This window comes from Alexandromys fortis, unplaced genomic scaffold (genome assembly GCF_014885135.2).
Source record: "Alexandromys fortis isolate MF-2015 unplaced genomic scaffold, M_Fortis_MF-2015_v1.1 scaffold_17, whole genome shotgun sequence".
Lineage (NCBI taxonomy): Eukaryota > Metazoa > Chordata > Mammalia > Rodentia > Cricetidae > Alexandromys > Alexandromys fortis.
The window spans coordinates 4222799-4238537 of record NW_026067896.1 but is presented as its reverse complement, the minus strand read 5'-3'; the positions used below and the strand labels follow the sequence as shown (position 1 = coordinate 4238537).

Below are 15739 nucleotides of genomic sequence, written 5' to 3'. Positions count from 1 at the left end.
GTAAACTCCCTCTCTTGGGCTTTAATAACAAATGGCACTTTTATTAGATTTCTTAAGTGCCCCATGGACAGGCTGATCTTAGCACACAGTAACTGGCAGGAAATCTCGTTTCCCTGGCTCTCTCCTGCAGAGCTACACAACAGTATAAGGCTGCTCTGACTGATCGCAACTATTTTGCTCCAAGCCCTCCCCTCTCGGATAATGAACTGGGACTTAACCACACTATGAAGGCAGGTTTTCTGGGAAATGAAACGGTTCCAATGTGATACGGTCTTTCTTATTACCTACTGAGCCATCTCTCAAGCCTCCACAGCCAAATGTTTATAAAGGACCTAACGTTATAAAAATATAAACTATGAATAAGTTTATATATCAAAATTATAATTTAAAATAGTTTAAGGTCTTTGTTTTTTTGGGGGTGGGGTGTTGAGGGGGTCCTGGCTTTCCTGGAGATCGCTTTGCAGACCAGGCCAGAGATGCAGACTGGTCAGAGATGCACCTGCCTCCTGAGTAATTTGACTGAGTGCTGTTCTCTAGTGTTTTCCACAGAACACAACACTGTTACAGACTTTCCACAACAAACCGTCTTTCACTGGTTTACTACATTTGATTTTAATCAAGAAATGAAGAAGTGATTTCTTTCACTGATGTTAATAAGCAACCATATATTTTTCAAAAGGCATTAAACGTTTTCACTGTAAGCAGCCTGTGATATTTTTGCATATGGTTTTTAACCTTATGTACATTTTCTTAAATGAAAAAGAAGCTGATAGTGAACTCTCATATCTACATCAATTTCTACTTTATTTCCAACACTTGAGTATTATTTAGAGAGCAGGTAGGCTAGGTGGTGATGGTGCACACCTTTAATCCCAGCACTTTAAAGGCAGAGACAGGAAGATCTCTGTTAGAGGTCAGCTTGGTCTACAAAGCCAATTCCAGGACAGCCTGTCTCACAAAACAAAAAAGAAAACAAAACAAGAAAGGAAGAAAGAAAGAGAGGGAGGGAGAGAGGAAGGGAGGGGGGAGGGAGGGAGAGCAGACAGAGATGTTCACACTACTGAATCAATGTCCACAAAGTATATCCCTAAAGACACTACTTGATGTATGCTCATTCCCAAATCCACTCAGGACATGTTCCTCAGAGGGCTGGTTAAGAGCAGCTTCAGCAGGCTTGCTTTGGCAAAACCAATGAATGCTGGGAGAAAGTAGGTGGATTCAAGGAGAAGCCATGGAGCTGCAGCAAGAGACAGACATGCCAAGACTTTGCTGGTGAGCCATAGCCATGTGGCAATACACAGATTATTGGTGATGGGTTAGTTTAAGATATGAGTTAGCCAGAAATACGCTTAAGCTATTGGTCAAACAGTATTGCAAATAATACAGTTTCTATGTGGTTATTTCGGGAGCCTGGGCAGCCAGAACACACAAGCGGTCTCTACAACAGTCTAGTATGAAGGTGTCCATCTTCCAAACTCATTTCTACCACTGTCTGTCTTAGACAGAGGGATGGGAGGATCTCAGCAATCAGAAACGTTAGGTTCAAATATGGCTGATTCAAGTTTGGGAGCCGGAGTTGTCAGGGCTGGGGAATGATCTAAGCAACAGGTAAAAACGGTCTCCATGTGTTCCAGGCATCTCTCAACTACCCAGGTTTCACAGAGGAGGGGACCCAGGAGACTCCCTGGGAAGACAAGTGGGCAGGAGCAGTCCTTTCCCACAATGTAAATGCTTCAACACAGCTGAACTCAATAACACCGAAGTGGCTTTAAGACTGTGTTTCAGACACAAACTCAAACCCTACTTGTAAGCATTTCTAACCTTTAGACTCCCCCAACAGTGTGTGTCCCCTGAAGTTCCTGTATCAATCATCGGGAAGCGGCTCCCAGCCATAGGTAAAGGCATGTGTTAAGCTCACTTCAGGCAACACTCGGCACCCTCTTGCAGTGTGGGTCAGTTATTCAGCACGACAGCTTTACCACCTCTGATGGGGCTGAGGCCGAGAGCCCATCAGGAGCAGAGTGAGGTCTGGCTTCAGGACCACCTCTCAGCCCTCTGTTGGACTACACCGGACAGAAGGGACAGCGAAGTCCCAGAGCTTCAAACACACACGGATTAACACCAGACACTTGCAAAATAAGCAAGAAAGAAGCATCCCACAAGTTTCTGACACCAAAGAGAACAGTTCTCAGCTTTCTCTTATCTACAGGAAACAAAACAAAACAAAATAAAAAAATCCAAAGCTGCACCTGTGCCAGGTGTCGTGGATGCCTCTGATCCCAGCACGAGGCTGAAGCAGGCAGCTCTCAGTTCAAGACCAGCCTGGTCTACACAGTGAGCTTCAGGCCTCCTAGAGCTACAGTGAGACTCTGCCTCAACAACAACCACACCTTGTCTCCTAACTCATCTGGAATTTAGAAGCCTGACAATAATTCGGCGGCACGTGTCCAAACTGAACTATGTGCACATGTAGAATCCCGTACAGGGTGCCAGTCAAAGTGCCCGGATGTACACAGGGCGTGTCAAGAGTAGAATGAACACCCCATCGCTTGTTCTGTGACAGACTCGGTAGGCCTGCAGGATCAGGAGGGGGACAATCCCACTCTCATCTCAGCAATGTGGACCTTGGAGTGACGGGAGTGGGGGCAGAAACCTCGCTTACTCAGACAAGCTCTAGGTGAGGGAAAGGGAAGAGAGGAAAGGAGGGAGGAAAAGTGGGGCGACAGACAGACAGACAGATGCTGGACACGGACTTCCTCTGACAGTGGAAATCAGAGGACGGGGCATCTCTCGCGTGTTCAACCTTGCAGACATCTGTACGTTTGGAGTTAGTAACTAATTATGAAACAAAAATACAAAAATCCCAAGTAGCGAAGACCTTGCAGGCTAACTTTTTTTTATTTATGGTTGTGAGCCTAGCCTTTAACGGCTGAGCCATCTCTCCAGCCCCCAGGCTAACTTTTTAAGAGGGAAGAACAGTGCAGACGAGCTCTCCCACTCAGTGAGGACTGGACCACCAGACTCCACTCTCAGAACTCCTTCTCGATTTTGAGCCAAGCCGCTCATTTTGGGGATGTTAAAGGCCAGTACCCGGCAGAACGGCCAGGTCAGAGCGCATCTTTATGGCTATGAGTGCTGGGGAACAACGACTTAGACAAACGATGACTGCTGCGCGTGGTTTTGCTCACTTTATTCAAAACTGCCCCACTTCTTATTAAGAGAACTAGGCATCCAGTGTCCAAATATAAACATCACCATGTGTTGGAAAAATAACCTTCAGATTTGTGCTCTGGCTCAAATTTGGCACAATTAAATCATATGCAAGTCAGACACAAATGCTCACAGCTCGGCAGCAGGGAAACCCTAAAGGGTCAGACTGTGCCTTCCCTGAGCCCGCACCACAGTGACATCCTCTCAAGTCACACAGCACACTGCGCACAGGTTCTTTATTCTGTCCTGTGGGGTCAACAGTGCTGACACAGAGTGTTGGGAAAATACAACACACACCCAAATGTCACATTGCTCCACATCACAACTTAGGAACTACTGGACAGTTATGTCTACTAAATACAGTGAACAAAACGGTATGTTTACACCATTCTCCTGTAAACAAGGCTGTGCACAATAGTAACACACAGAATTATGCATACCATGATAGCAAGGAGGAAAATACCTCTTTAAATAAGCTATTCTATTTATAAATAAACTCTGATTATTTTCAGTACACACTTACAGACCTGATCAATAAAAAGAAACAATATATATATATATATTTTTTTTTCTTTTCCTTTAAAAAGCAAATGTTGAGATATGGACCACATAAGAAAATTCACCTAGGGAAAAGGGAAGGAGCAAGCAGAGGGCATGAGGTTACGAGACTTAATTCTGTGAGCACACACCAACACGAGAACAGGACTGTCTAGGAGCAGCTCATTTTTACTTGAATTCCAGCAAGTTGCAATCAATCTTGTAATATACATAGGGGTAGTATTCTTGCTGACTCAGGTTTAGGCCTGGAATATCCATAGGAGCCTACGAAGAAATCACAAAGGCCAATTAGCCACTGACAGAACCTTGTATGGACCCCTCATCTGGGCTGAAGCTACGCATTTACTAATTTAATCTGAGTTAGGCATTCTCTGTAAGTACAGGTGGAGTCTGAGGCGCGCAGGAAGGTCAGACTGAGCTGAGCGCCAACGCTGAAAGCTGTGACTGAACCGGGACTTTCCCATGTTTTACTGTGTAAACTGTAAAAGTTAACTTTTCAAATCTTGGGTTTAGGGGATAAGGCTTACAAAATGTAGTATCCAAATAAAGTGTGTTTTTAAAGATTTCAGGTCTATTTGTACCTTATAAGAATTTACTGAGAACAAAGTTTGTACCAAAAATTTACAATTCTTATTTTCTCCAAGATTTTATGAAAAGACAGCAAGTCATTTCCTGCATTCTCTCTTACCAAAACCACTAATTTCGCATTATTCCAATACATACACGAGATACTACCTAAAGTGAAAAACAGCAAAGTATGTGTAATTTAAACTATAAAATAAAAGCCTGCTAACATGGTGAAACAACACACACAAACACACACACAAACACACACACACACTGTTGTCATGTTTAGAGCGGCTGGGGCAGTGACTCAGCATGAGCACTGGCTCTTTCTCCAAAGGACCTGGGTGCCGCCACAGGGCTGCTCACAGCTCAGAGGATCTGCCTCCCTCTTCTGGCCTCTTCAGAATTAAGCACTAATTGACGTTCAGACATGCATGCAGGCCAAACACACTTAAACATAAAACTTTAAACCATTTCAGAAAAATGACATCCCCTTCAAAATGGTCACCTAAGCCAAAGACATGACTCAGTGGGCAAGGGTGCTCACTGCCAAGCCTCCCAATGACCTAAGTTTGAACCTTGGGTCCCACATGGTAGAAGGAAAAGTAACACACACACACACACACACACACACACACACACACACGGCACATGTGTATCCTCCCAAAACAAATAAAAACATAAATTGCTAATCTATTGACTCCATTATTTCTACCAAACAAAATTAAAATAATTTCTTATTTTCTTTCTCTTTGCAATCTATAGTTTTTAAGAACTAGACGCAAAGATTGTTTCTGAACTTCTGCAGCTGTAAACATCTGATATGTAGTAAGATAACGATGGGCTTCTAGAAACAAGAACAGCTGCACCTAGTGCATAAAAAGAAAGCACTTGCTGCGTCTCCCCGAGGGAGGCACTGGGGGACAGAAGCGGGCTGGGTCCCGCACACACCGGCCGCCCTCTTCAGCGAACACTCGTGCAGCAGTCCTGCCTTCCCTCTGCTGAGCTGCCGTGTACTTACATCGATGATGGCGGCTGCGCTGCTGTCGAGGTGCTTGTACAGTTCGTGTAAAACTTCTCTTAGTTTCTTCACCGTTTTCTTGTTAGGCTGCAGGAGCATCGCCTGGAAGTTCACCGGCAAACCATACCTAAAGCAGCACAGTGGTGTAGTGTAAATGCACACAGGCATTTCCTTTTCAGAGCAAACATCCTTCTGCTTCTCTGCAAGGCTCTCTACGCACACTGCGTGCATCATGTTAACAATCCCTTTACAAGTCTGCCACTAGCGCGTAAGCAAGCCTCTGGGTCCACTAGAAGTCTTTCAGTAAAAAACTGAGCCACGTTGGGGGTGCAGCTCACGTCTGTGATCTCAGTGCTGAGGAGGCTAAGACAAGGGCTTGGGTACATTTGAGGCCAGCCTGGGCTTTAGCAGAGGGAAAATAGGCAAACCAATCATGTAATTAATTTTCAACCTCACAGTAAACTATGAATATGCCCAGTACATAAAAATAACACAGGGCTAGAAGATATGTTTATAATTAAAAATTGGGACTTTCTATACCTACTTTAAACATTTTAAAAAATTTAAAGAAGAGAAGCATGGTTTCGTCGGGTAAGTTTTTAAATAATGTCTAATAGGAGCAGCATGTACAGAGGCTCAAAAGACAGTTATTGTAAATTCTATACTACATCTTAAAATAAAACTACATGCAAAATATCCGAGAAATCTTCATTTAAATAAACACTGGCTTTAAAAAAAAGATAAGGTCTCACTAACTGTTTAAACCAGAGGCTGGCCTTGAATCCAGAGATCTGCCTGCCTCTGCGTCCTGCCTGCAGGGATTAAAAGTGTGAAGCACCACACCAAACGTGGTGAGTACCTTATAATCCACTCTGCTCTTAATTACAAGTCATGTCCACACGAGACGTACTTAGCCAACTGAGTTCCAGTGGATGTGATGCCCACTCTTTGGGACTTCATGGGCACTGTGATACACAGACACGCATAAAGGCAAAATACCCACACAACTGATTTTTAATGGTAGTGCACACCTAATTCTAATGGAGCTGGAGCTGCACGACCACCGCGCAGTCTGTGGGTTCCCGGCAGAGCTGGGGCAATCACGCCTTATAAAGGTATGACACACACAGTCACTCTCGGTGATCGGCATGGAAATGACTGAGTTACTGGTTCAGTATTAGCGGAGTCCAGGCCTTTCTGATTACAGGCCTAAGCTCTTACTATACAAGGCTGTGCAGCATCACACCTCCCAGACTGCATCAGGGCCGTGTGGAGCAAGCACCGCAGTGATGGGGCACTCAGGAGGCCTACGCTAAAAATGAGTTTGAAATCAGCTAGGAAGAGACTGTATCAAACAAAACAAGGGACCATGTTGAGTAACCGATACCATAGCAACCAGACAAGCACATAGCACATCTGTGTAGCCCACAATGAAATCACTAACTGCTCAAACCTCCTCTCACCCAACAGTCCATGACCACACATTAGAGACAGAGTGCAGCAGTGTGGCTCTCTTCTGAGCCTGCTGTTAAAGGACAATATGCACCTGACAGGCTGTGTGACCCTGACAGTCACTGCCCCATAACTGTCTCTGTGGCTGCTCCAAATCACCCTCACATGGCTGCAATCATGAGAAAGAAGTACACTCAACTCTGCAGCTCCAACTTGCTCAACTTACCTTAAAACAGACTCAACAAAAACCCTTAGTGCTTTTATGTGAATCCACGCAATAAACGCCTCACTGAAATTCACTTTAAGCCACCGCACAAGTGGTCCCTTTAAAAAGAAAAACACAAAATTACCACAAATTTGGTTTGCAAATGGCAATTAGAAAAGTCAAACCTTTTAAAGAAGTAACTAGCCACATTATGAAAGTTTCAGATGTTATGCTGGACACCCTATTGCCTTCCTTCGTGCTCTTAAATGAAGGGTAAGCCACCACTCTGTACCCTCAGCAGACTCGCGTGTGAGCTGGGCTTACCAACAGCAAGGCATGTCTTCAGGAAAGCAGTTTAAACTGGGTTTGAACACACAACCTAATACTCAGTTAGTTAACGCACTTACAGAACTCAGCCTACAGCCTCTAAAGACATACATGTTCCCCACGCCTTTCTTCTGAGGCTCTGAAACCTGCTCATCTTCTATGTTCTCCTACTTCTTTGACAAAGCAAGTTCTTGTTGGATTTGCACTTAGCACAATTAAAAACTTCTGTAAAGACAATACGTCTCCTGTCCATCAGTACTGACTTGGTTACCACTTCAGTTAGGTAACGTATGGAATCATTTGGATGTGCCAAGCAATTAATTCAGGCAAAGAGGATACAACAAAGTGAAAAGTTCTGATCAAAACGTTTGCTCTTTGAGCTGCTATGGGCAATGGCACTGAAAACATTTACTTGCACAAAGCAGAGCAGGCTGGCGGGCAGAGCAGGGTCAGACTGCCCCCTGCTGTGAAGAACAGCTGGAATGGACCTGGGTGTGCTTCCCATAGGCATCTCCGACACACAGCCCTAGCTTCTGGGAATTCATACACATGTCCATCAACACATATGGTTTTTCTTTCTTTTTTTTTTTCTGAGACAAGTTCTCATGTAGCCAAGGATGACCTAGAATTTCCCGATACTCCCGCTTCTTCCTCCAATGCTGGGATTACAGGTATATGCCACCACAACCAGTTTCTGGCAATGTGGCACGGGGCCTTTGTATGTTAGTTAAGTACTCTACTGAGCGGTACCTTCATGCAATACTTTCATTTTTCTAGTACCAAATTATAAACTGCTTTTCATGATGCTTCTCTCTGAGACTCTGAGGCTTTCAGTATCTCTAGAATGCATTTTTCCAGTTTCCCAAGACTCAGAAGCAAAATAAGCTCTGAAAGTTCCAATGAAGACTTCAACAGGAGCGCAATGGCTCTGGGTAAAGGACGTTTGCTGTGGGTCAGATCCCTGAACCCAGGTTAAAAAAAAAAAAAAAAAAAAAGCCAGGCATGGTCACACACATTGGTAACCCCGGTGCCGTGGGAACTGGTGACGGGCGGAACCTGATGTTAGTGGGCTGCCTATAATCCCAACACCCTGAAGCTGAGTCAGGAGAATCACCCGGAGCTCAAGACAGCCCTGGGCCACACAGTGAGTTCTGCCTGTCTCAAAAAAGAAGTAAAGTAACCAAAATCAACTATCTTAAAAGGAAAGACCAGATAACTTTTCCCCTTTTCCAAGTCAAAGACAGGCAAGAGCAGGTTTGGTCTGCTGAGCACTGGTCATGCTAAGGAAGACCACATACAAACTGCTTCTTCTTGTCCGTAGACAACCTGTTCATTTCTTCTTTATCTGCTTTCATCTCCTCCTCGTTATACTGGAAGTCACGAACTATGAACCTGAATTTGGAGGAAAAAAAAACCAAGTTTGTCCACACCACATACAGCCAATCCAACAGATTAAAATCATGTGCAAACATTCATGAGAAGCACAGTCAGACTTACTTGTTTTCTCTGGCTTTGTGTCGGAAATCATCAACTGCTTTTCTAAACAAGGTGACGTTACATAGATAACTGTCTTGGTCCTCTGAAAGCACACTAGAGGGGGAGAGTCAGTGAGTTCCACACTATTGTGAAATTCAGAAACAGGGAAGAACTCGAAGCAGCGCCTCCCTCTTCATCTGCACTGCCTCCCACAGGGAAGATGGTCCTGTCTGGGATGCGCTCTCGTTAGGACGCCTTCACACCCCCCCTTACACTTACTAGCTAACAAACGCTCTCTTCACTAAGAAAAGCCACACTACAGAGCACGCTGTTCAGTTTCTAGCACCAGGCTGGCTGCTCAAACTGTCTGTTCTTGTCTCATGGTATTTCTTCCTTTTTCCAGTCCAATCCAGCAAGCCCACCAGGTCTGGCTCAGCTGCTCCGCCGCCATCACCTCACAGCTCAGGTGTTCAAAGACTCACCCAGGTCACACAGCAAGTTGAGAAGAACCTTCAATAGGGTCCATGATTTCCTATTTCACTAAGCTAACTCCCAAATGAACTGGAAAAGAAAGTACTGCATGGCTTGACCTTACTAACTTCACTTCCTCCCTGTCTTCCACGCCTTCTTTTACGAGAACATCTGTGGCAGCCATAGTGGGCACAGGCTGATGACATGGGTCATGAGCTACAATGGCACTGCCTTGCCCCTGGGCACTGAAAGTCATGTGCCTTATATCACTTAAACACGGCTTCCTACCTGTGAGGAAATTAGCACCTGAACTGCTTCACAACACTGCTTTAGGTGACAAATGACAATACACATTAACTCACAACTCCACGTGTTTAACTAAAAAGGCAAATATTCCGTTGCTTTTTAAAGATGTACAGATCTCGTCTCGTATCTCTTCTCAAAGTGATAATGAAATCTGGAGATCAGTACAGCATCCAGGAGATGCCTGGTGCAATTCCTGTGGTAGGCAAATGCACCTCGCTCCCAGTGGGCAGAGTGCACAGTGGACAAGGCTTCAGAAGGCAGCTAGATGGAGCTGGCTCTGGTCCTCATCCTGCCGTTAGCTAGAAGTGAGACTGGGCAACCAACTTCATCTCATTCTCCTCAAACGTCTCCATCTACAGAAATGAGGGGTCAAACTGGCTGTGCCAAGTCCCTTCTAGATACAAAATGATAACTAGAGTTGACAATTTATGAAGTAAAAATGATGGTTCTAAAATTACAGATTCACTGAAAGAAAACACAGACCACGACGCTATTTCCTACTCCCACGAGCTGTAGGAAGACTTAAAAGCACTGCTGCCAGACAGCCACTTACTTGCTCGACCTCGGGACTACCATCTCCGCGAGTGTTTCATACTGCTTAATCCAGTCGTTGTGGTTCAGCCTGCAGAAAACATGGGCACAGTAAAGATGGGAGGGGAAACAAGTCCTACTTCCGCCATGCCCAGGAAGAGAAAACATGGGACAGTTAGGAAGTGTGGCCAATAATGCACCATATATATGTAGCAAAACTGAGAACTTGCCTCAAACCCATGGAGTGAAGCAGGAAGTACTCATCGCCTGACTCCCTGGGAGCTAGTAACTGTTGCAACAGAGGCGCAGCCGAGAGACTGGTTTGTTAAGGTGGAAAAGCACAGTCTAGATTCTATGTTATTCTTAAACTACATGGTTGGAAAACAGACCTCATTCTAAAAACAGAAGAGGCCTTGGGAAATCACTACCATTTGGTGCTCATTGTAACGGATTGAATAAAACTCTGTTTACAGAAAACAGGGTGCACCCCAGGAAGCAAGCAGCGAGGAAGCCAGTGGCAGTAAATGATGCTGCCTCCAAATGCTGTGCAACAGTTTTCTGGAAAGGCCGCTGGCTTCGGGGGCTTGAGGGACAGCTATGTGTGACTTACAGTGCAGTATTGGAGGCACGGGGATGCATTATGTAGAGTGACCTGCAGGGCTCTGGGTTCCACTTTAAGGTACAAAAGCTGACATTTTCTAATCATAAATTTTAAAGAAAGCCAAATAAAAAAATATGGGCAAAAGTTATTTTCCTGTAAGCTATAAAAGCAAAGATAAGTAGAATAAATAAAGATAAAATTTGAATAAACAGTATGCTCTAATGTTCTCAATGTTCTATGTAAGAGCTGTGTAAGGAAAACAAGAAACAAAGCTTTCCACACTGGGCACAGCGGGCATGCCCATGACCCCAGTGCCCGGATGTGAAGCTCCAGGCCAGCCAGACCAAAGTGCCAGTTCAAGGACAACCCTTCAGAGCCTCGCTCGTCTCCACAGATGTAGAAAAGTCCAAAAACCTGTGTACTCAAATAGAGGAGGCGTGCACCAACTCAGAAAACCTAGTCCCCTACTATTCCTCTCCACCTTCTCCAGGAACCAGTGGTCTCTCTTCCTTCCCGCCACAAAGTCTGCCGTGGCAGCTCACATTCCCCCAGAGATGTCAACAAGTCCTTGGCCAGTAAGAGTGAAGAGTGTCTCTCTCTCACACAGGCTTCTGCTGCTGCTGCTGCTGCTCTGAGACAGGGTCTTTTATGTATCTGCCGGCCGGATGTCTGCTAGGTAGACCATGTTGGCCTCGGCTTACAGAGATATGTCTGCCTCTGTCTGCCGGGTACTGGAAATAAAGACACGTCCCACTACCATATGAGCCATACAACTCAGTTCTGCTCTTACCAGGCCTCTCCAAAACTACACATGCTCAAATAGTCATATAGAAGGCCTCATCAAAAGGAGCTTCCAAAGGGTTATTAAATATAAAGGTCAGTAAACAAAACTGTATTTCTTTGCATACCTCTGTGGCCGCTTCAGCTCTCTAACCAAGTGACACGGGAGAGCTGAGCAGCTACGACAGCCGCCCGGCCACAGACACTATGCAGCCCTTCATAGAATTCTTTTTGGTTTTTCAAGACAAGGTTCCTCTGTGTAGCTCTGGCTGTCCTGAGACTCACTCTGTAGACCAGGCTGGTCTTGAACTCACAGAGATCTGCCTGCCTCTGCCTCCCGAGTGTGGATTAAGGGTGTACAACACCACCGCCTGGCTCACATTCTTCATTCTTACGGGGTCCAAGTTCACCTCAACTAATCATAAATATTTTTCAGAATAACAATTCAATGGCCTGATTTTGAAACATGTATGTTTAAACTTTTAATAATAACATTACTTAGTTTATTAGTTAGCCAAGCCTACTGATTTATAACTGAGCCTCCACACTGTGAACCGAATTTTACTGCATGTGCCACATGAACAAACGTTTCCACAGAGTTGGATTCATGTTGTACTTGAGTTTTAGAGACTCTGGTAACAGACATACTTGGGTACTACCACCAGTAGCGTGACCAGGTACTCTGAGTCAAGAACAAAGTCATCTTTCTTCACGATTTCTGCCAGGCTCCGAGTCAGCAAACTTCCCCTAAAGAATGAGAGGAGATTCATTGGTGGGTAAGTGTGCGCTTCCATGACACAAGAAAAGAAAGAAGCTAAACAACATCATAAACGCTCAGTGCTTAAGAGTACTTGTGCCTTCAGAGGACCCAGGTCCAATTCCCAGCACCCACACAGCGGCTCAGTTGCAAGGGACCTGACACCGTCTCCTGACCTCCAAGGACAGCAGGCGTACACCTGGTGCACGTACACACACGCAGGCACAACAGTCACACACAGTAGCCAGAGAGGCGTCAATGTCTGCCAAAACTGGCCTCTCCGTCTAACTCTGCGTGTTTAATCCCTGCAGCCCTGCGTCTCTAATTACAGCCTCGGCTGGGAGAGCTCAGGCGCCTCATCCTAATTACGAAATTACATCACCTAAGCACACCTGTGTTCTCTCCCTTTCCCTCATATCGCTACCAGACAGTTCTGGACTAGCACAATAATCAGCTTTCCAATCAGCCCTCATTTGGGCTTCTAGGAACGAGAATGCCCTGTCTCGTCTGTGCCAGAGCCCACCTCCAGGCAGCTTTTCCCTGGGCTATCTATAGCTATGTACTTAACTATACTTGGTGGTTAAGAGTACTTGCTATACAACATGTGGACTTGAATCCAGACACCAGCATCCATGTAACAAGCTGTGCACAGTCATGCACATACCCAAGAACTATGGGGCATGGAGACAGGATGGTCCCTGAGGCTTGCAAAGAGTGACAGAGGGGACCCGATGACCTCCTCTGTGCATCACAGGTACACACAAAAGCATGCACACCACCCACTCAAACACCACACTCTCACACATTTAAAATAAAACAAAACACTTGACTCGTATGGGCCCCCCCCCCCCCCCCCGCCAGAAACCAACAAGAAAACAGCCTGAACTACACTTGCAGTGACATTACAACAACCAAATATGGTTACAAGCAAATGCTTCAAAATCCTAAACCTGGAAAACAGAGAAAGTAGNCCCCCCCCCCGCCCCGCCAGAAACCAACAAGAAAACAGCCTGAACTACACTTGCAGTGACATTACAACAACCAAATATGGTTACAAGCAAATGCTTCAAAATCCTAAACCTGGAAAACAGAGAAAGTAGAAAATAATCATTACAGCATAAACAGGTTATTATGTGAATTTTTTTAAATGGTATGTAATTGCTATGTAATGATTTGATTTAAAATAATTAACCTTACAAAATTTTCAGTGAAATATCATCAGATGGATAAGGAAATAAGCCAGCATCCAGGTGACAAGTAAATATGAGTTTAATTTACGAGTTTATGAATTTTTAAATTTATGAGTTTATCCATTTAAGTTTAATGAATCAGCTTCACATCTGTTCTGAATTGTTCAAATTCTGTAAAATTACTTAACTTTCCCATGAAAATTTAACAAACTATTAAGAAGTATTTTTGTGCACGCCTTGTGCAGAGGAGCCTGCAGATAGGCGAGGGTGTCAGAAGTGCGGTTACAGGCGAGTACTGGGACTACCTTAGGTCCTCTGCAAGAGCAGCCAGCACTGACTGCTGAGCAATCCGTCCAGCTCCTCACGAATCACTGATTACAAAACAGCACAAACTGGCCCCACACTCCCACACTTAGCATCCACAACACTTGAGAGCTTACGCATTCTTTCGCTCCAAATTCTGAAGATTCCCCTTCAGATTATTATATGCGGACGCTCGAGACTTCAGGTCATTATCAATCTGAGTTACTCCCTTCAAAAGAAGAAAAACAGGCAAGCGTTTCCAAGGTTTGCCTCTACCAGTACAACTTAAACAGCTTCTGACTAAGAGTATGTGATTACAGTCAAAGTACAACTTTAAAAGCACATTTAAAAAAATAAGAAACTTTGTTTTTAACAAAATTTCATAGGGATCTTTTACAGTGTATTAGTCCGTGTACTCAACTGCTTCTGTCACATCAATTCTCCAACCAAGTACAAGACCTGGCCCACAAGGTCTGGAGATCACTAATTAAAAGGCCTCAAGGCCAGATGTGGTTGCGCAGCCTTTAATCCCAGCTCTCAAGAGGCAGAGGCAGGAGGATCTCTGTGAGCTGGAGGCCAGCCTGGTTTATACAATGAGTTCTAGGATAGCCAGGACTACATAGAGAGACCTTGTCTCAAAAAACAGAGGAAAATCCTAAAAAGCATTTCATAGCTATAAGATACACATACACACACACACACACACTTCACATACACACCACATACACACAATATATAATTTAAACAAATTTTCTATAAATCAGTGTGTCCCACCTGCCTCAATTTTTGTCTTACCTTGGCAATTATTTCAGAAATGTTTTTCAGAGATTGCTTGATTGGGTATTTGGCCATATCCCACTGGAACCTTGTTATATAAGTAACCAAGTCAACTGAAATAAGGTAATAAATTAATTACTGAAGAGAAGTTGTAGTATTTTTTGTCCTGGAACTTACTCTATAGACCAGGCTGGCCTCAAACTTAAGAGATTCATCTGCCTCTGATTCCTGAGTGCTGGGACTAAAGGCGCGAGCCATACAATCTGTCTGTTTTGTTGCTGGTCTTTTAAAAAGATTTATTTATTTATTTATTTATTATGCTAGCAGTTTTCTGCCTGCATGTGTGCCCACATACCAGAAGAGGGCGCCAGATCTCATTACAGATGGTTGTGAGCCACCAAGAGGTTGCTGTGAATTGAACTCAGGACCTCTGGAAGAGCAGCCAGCGCTCTTTACCTGAACCATCTCTCCAGCGCCAAGGCAAAGATAAGTGTGAATGAGACTAGAAGAACAATGAAATTAAGACTTATTTTACGTTTTAGTCACTCACGTATCTGAGGTGGGGGGGCAGGTATGTATAGATGAGTGGACATGCCTGCAGAGGCCAGACAAGATTCCTGAAGTTACAGGTTGTTGTGAGTCATCCACTGTGTGTGCAAAGAACTGAACTCAGGTCCTCTGGAAGAGCAGTATGTGCTCTTAACCTCTGAGCCATCTGTCCAGCCCCAGAACACTAGATTTTTTTTTTAAAGTAGTATTATTGGTTGTGGTGGTACACACCTTTAATCCTAGGTAGAGGCAGGAGAACCTCTGTGAGTTCAAGTCTGACCTAGTCTACTTAACAAATTCTAGACCAGCCAGGGCTACACAGTGAGACCCTGTCTCAAAATTAATTAAATAAATAAAATCAACAATAATGAGATCAAAACATTCTTTATAAAGCCATCATTACAGAACAGGCTCAGTATACATTATTAACTTAGAGCTACAGACACATACATCAGTCTATTTTATGGGCACTAAGAAAAGCAGCATTTTGAGGGAAAGAGGCATTACCCTGTAATGAATCAATCATTCTAAGTAGAAAACAGGAGCATCTAACTGCAATGATGCTGAGATGCTCAGCTTTAAGTCGTTTCCGACAGGAGAGCAAAGCCTGCACCTTAGCCTACATTCTGTGTCACCTAAGAGTGACATGAGATTACTC

At 44.4% G+C, this 15739-nt stretch overlaps 1 protein-coding gene across 1 annotated transcript in view; it reads right to left on the bottom strand.

The window, feature by feature from the left end:
* Positions 1 to 3920: 3920 nt before the first annotated feature.
* The window catches only part of Atp6v1c1 (ATPase H+ transporting V1 subunit C1), a 28147-nt gene continuing 16328 nt past the window's right edge, over positions 3921 to 15739 (bottom strand). Inside the window, exons 5-13 of the mRNA XM_050161890.1 lie at positions 14551 to 14645; positions 13893 to 13984; positions 12154 to 12252; positions 10147 to 10215; positions 8838 to 8930; positions 8639 to 8732; positions 7035 to 7132; positions 5357 to 5483; positions 3921 to 4032 (exon numbers count right to left, since the gene is read on the bottom strand). Coding sequence (XP_050017847.1) covers positions 3937 to 4032; positions 5357 to 5483; positions 7035 to 7132; positions 8639 to 8732; positions 8838 to 8930; positions 10147 to 10215; positions 12154 to 12252; positions 13893 to 13984; positions 14551 to 14645 — 863 coding nt within the window. The 3' untranslated portion in view covers positions 3921 to 3936. The remainder of the gene's footprint in view (positions 4033 to 5356; positions 5484 to 7034; positions 7133 to 8638; positions 8733 to 8837; positions 8931 to 10146; positions 10216 to 12153; positions 12253 to 13892; positions 13985 to 14550; positions 14646 to 15739) is intronic.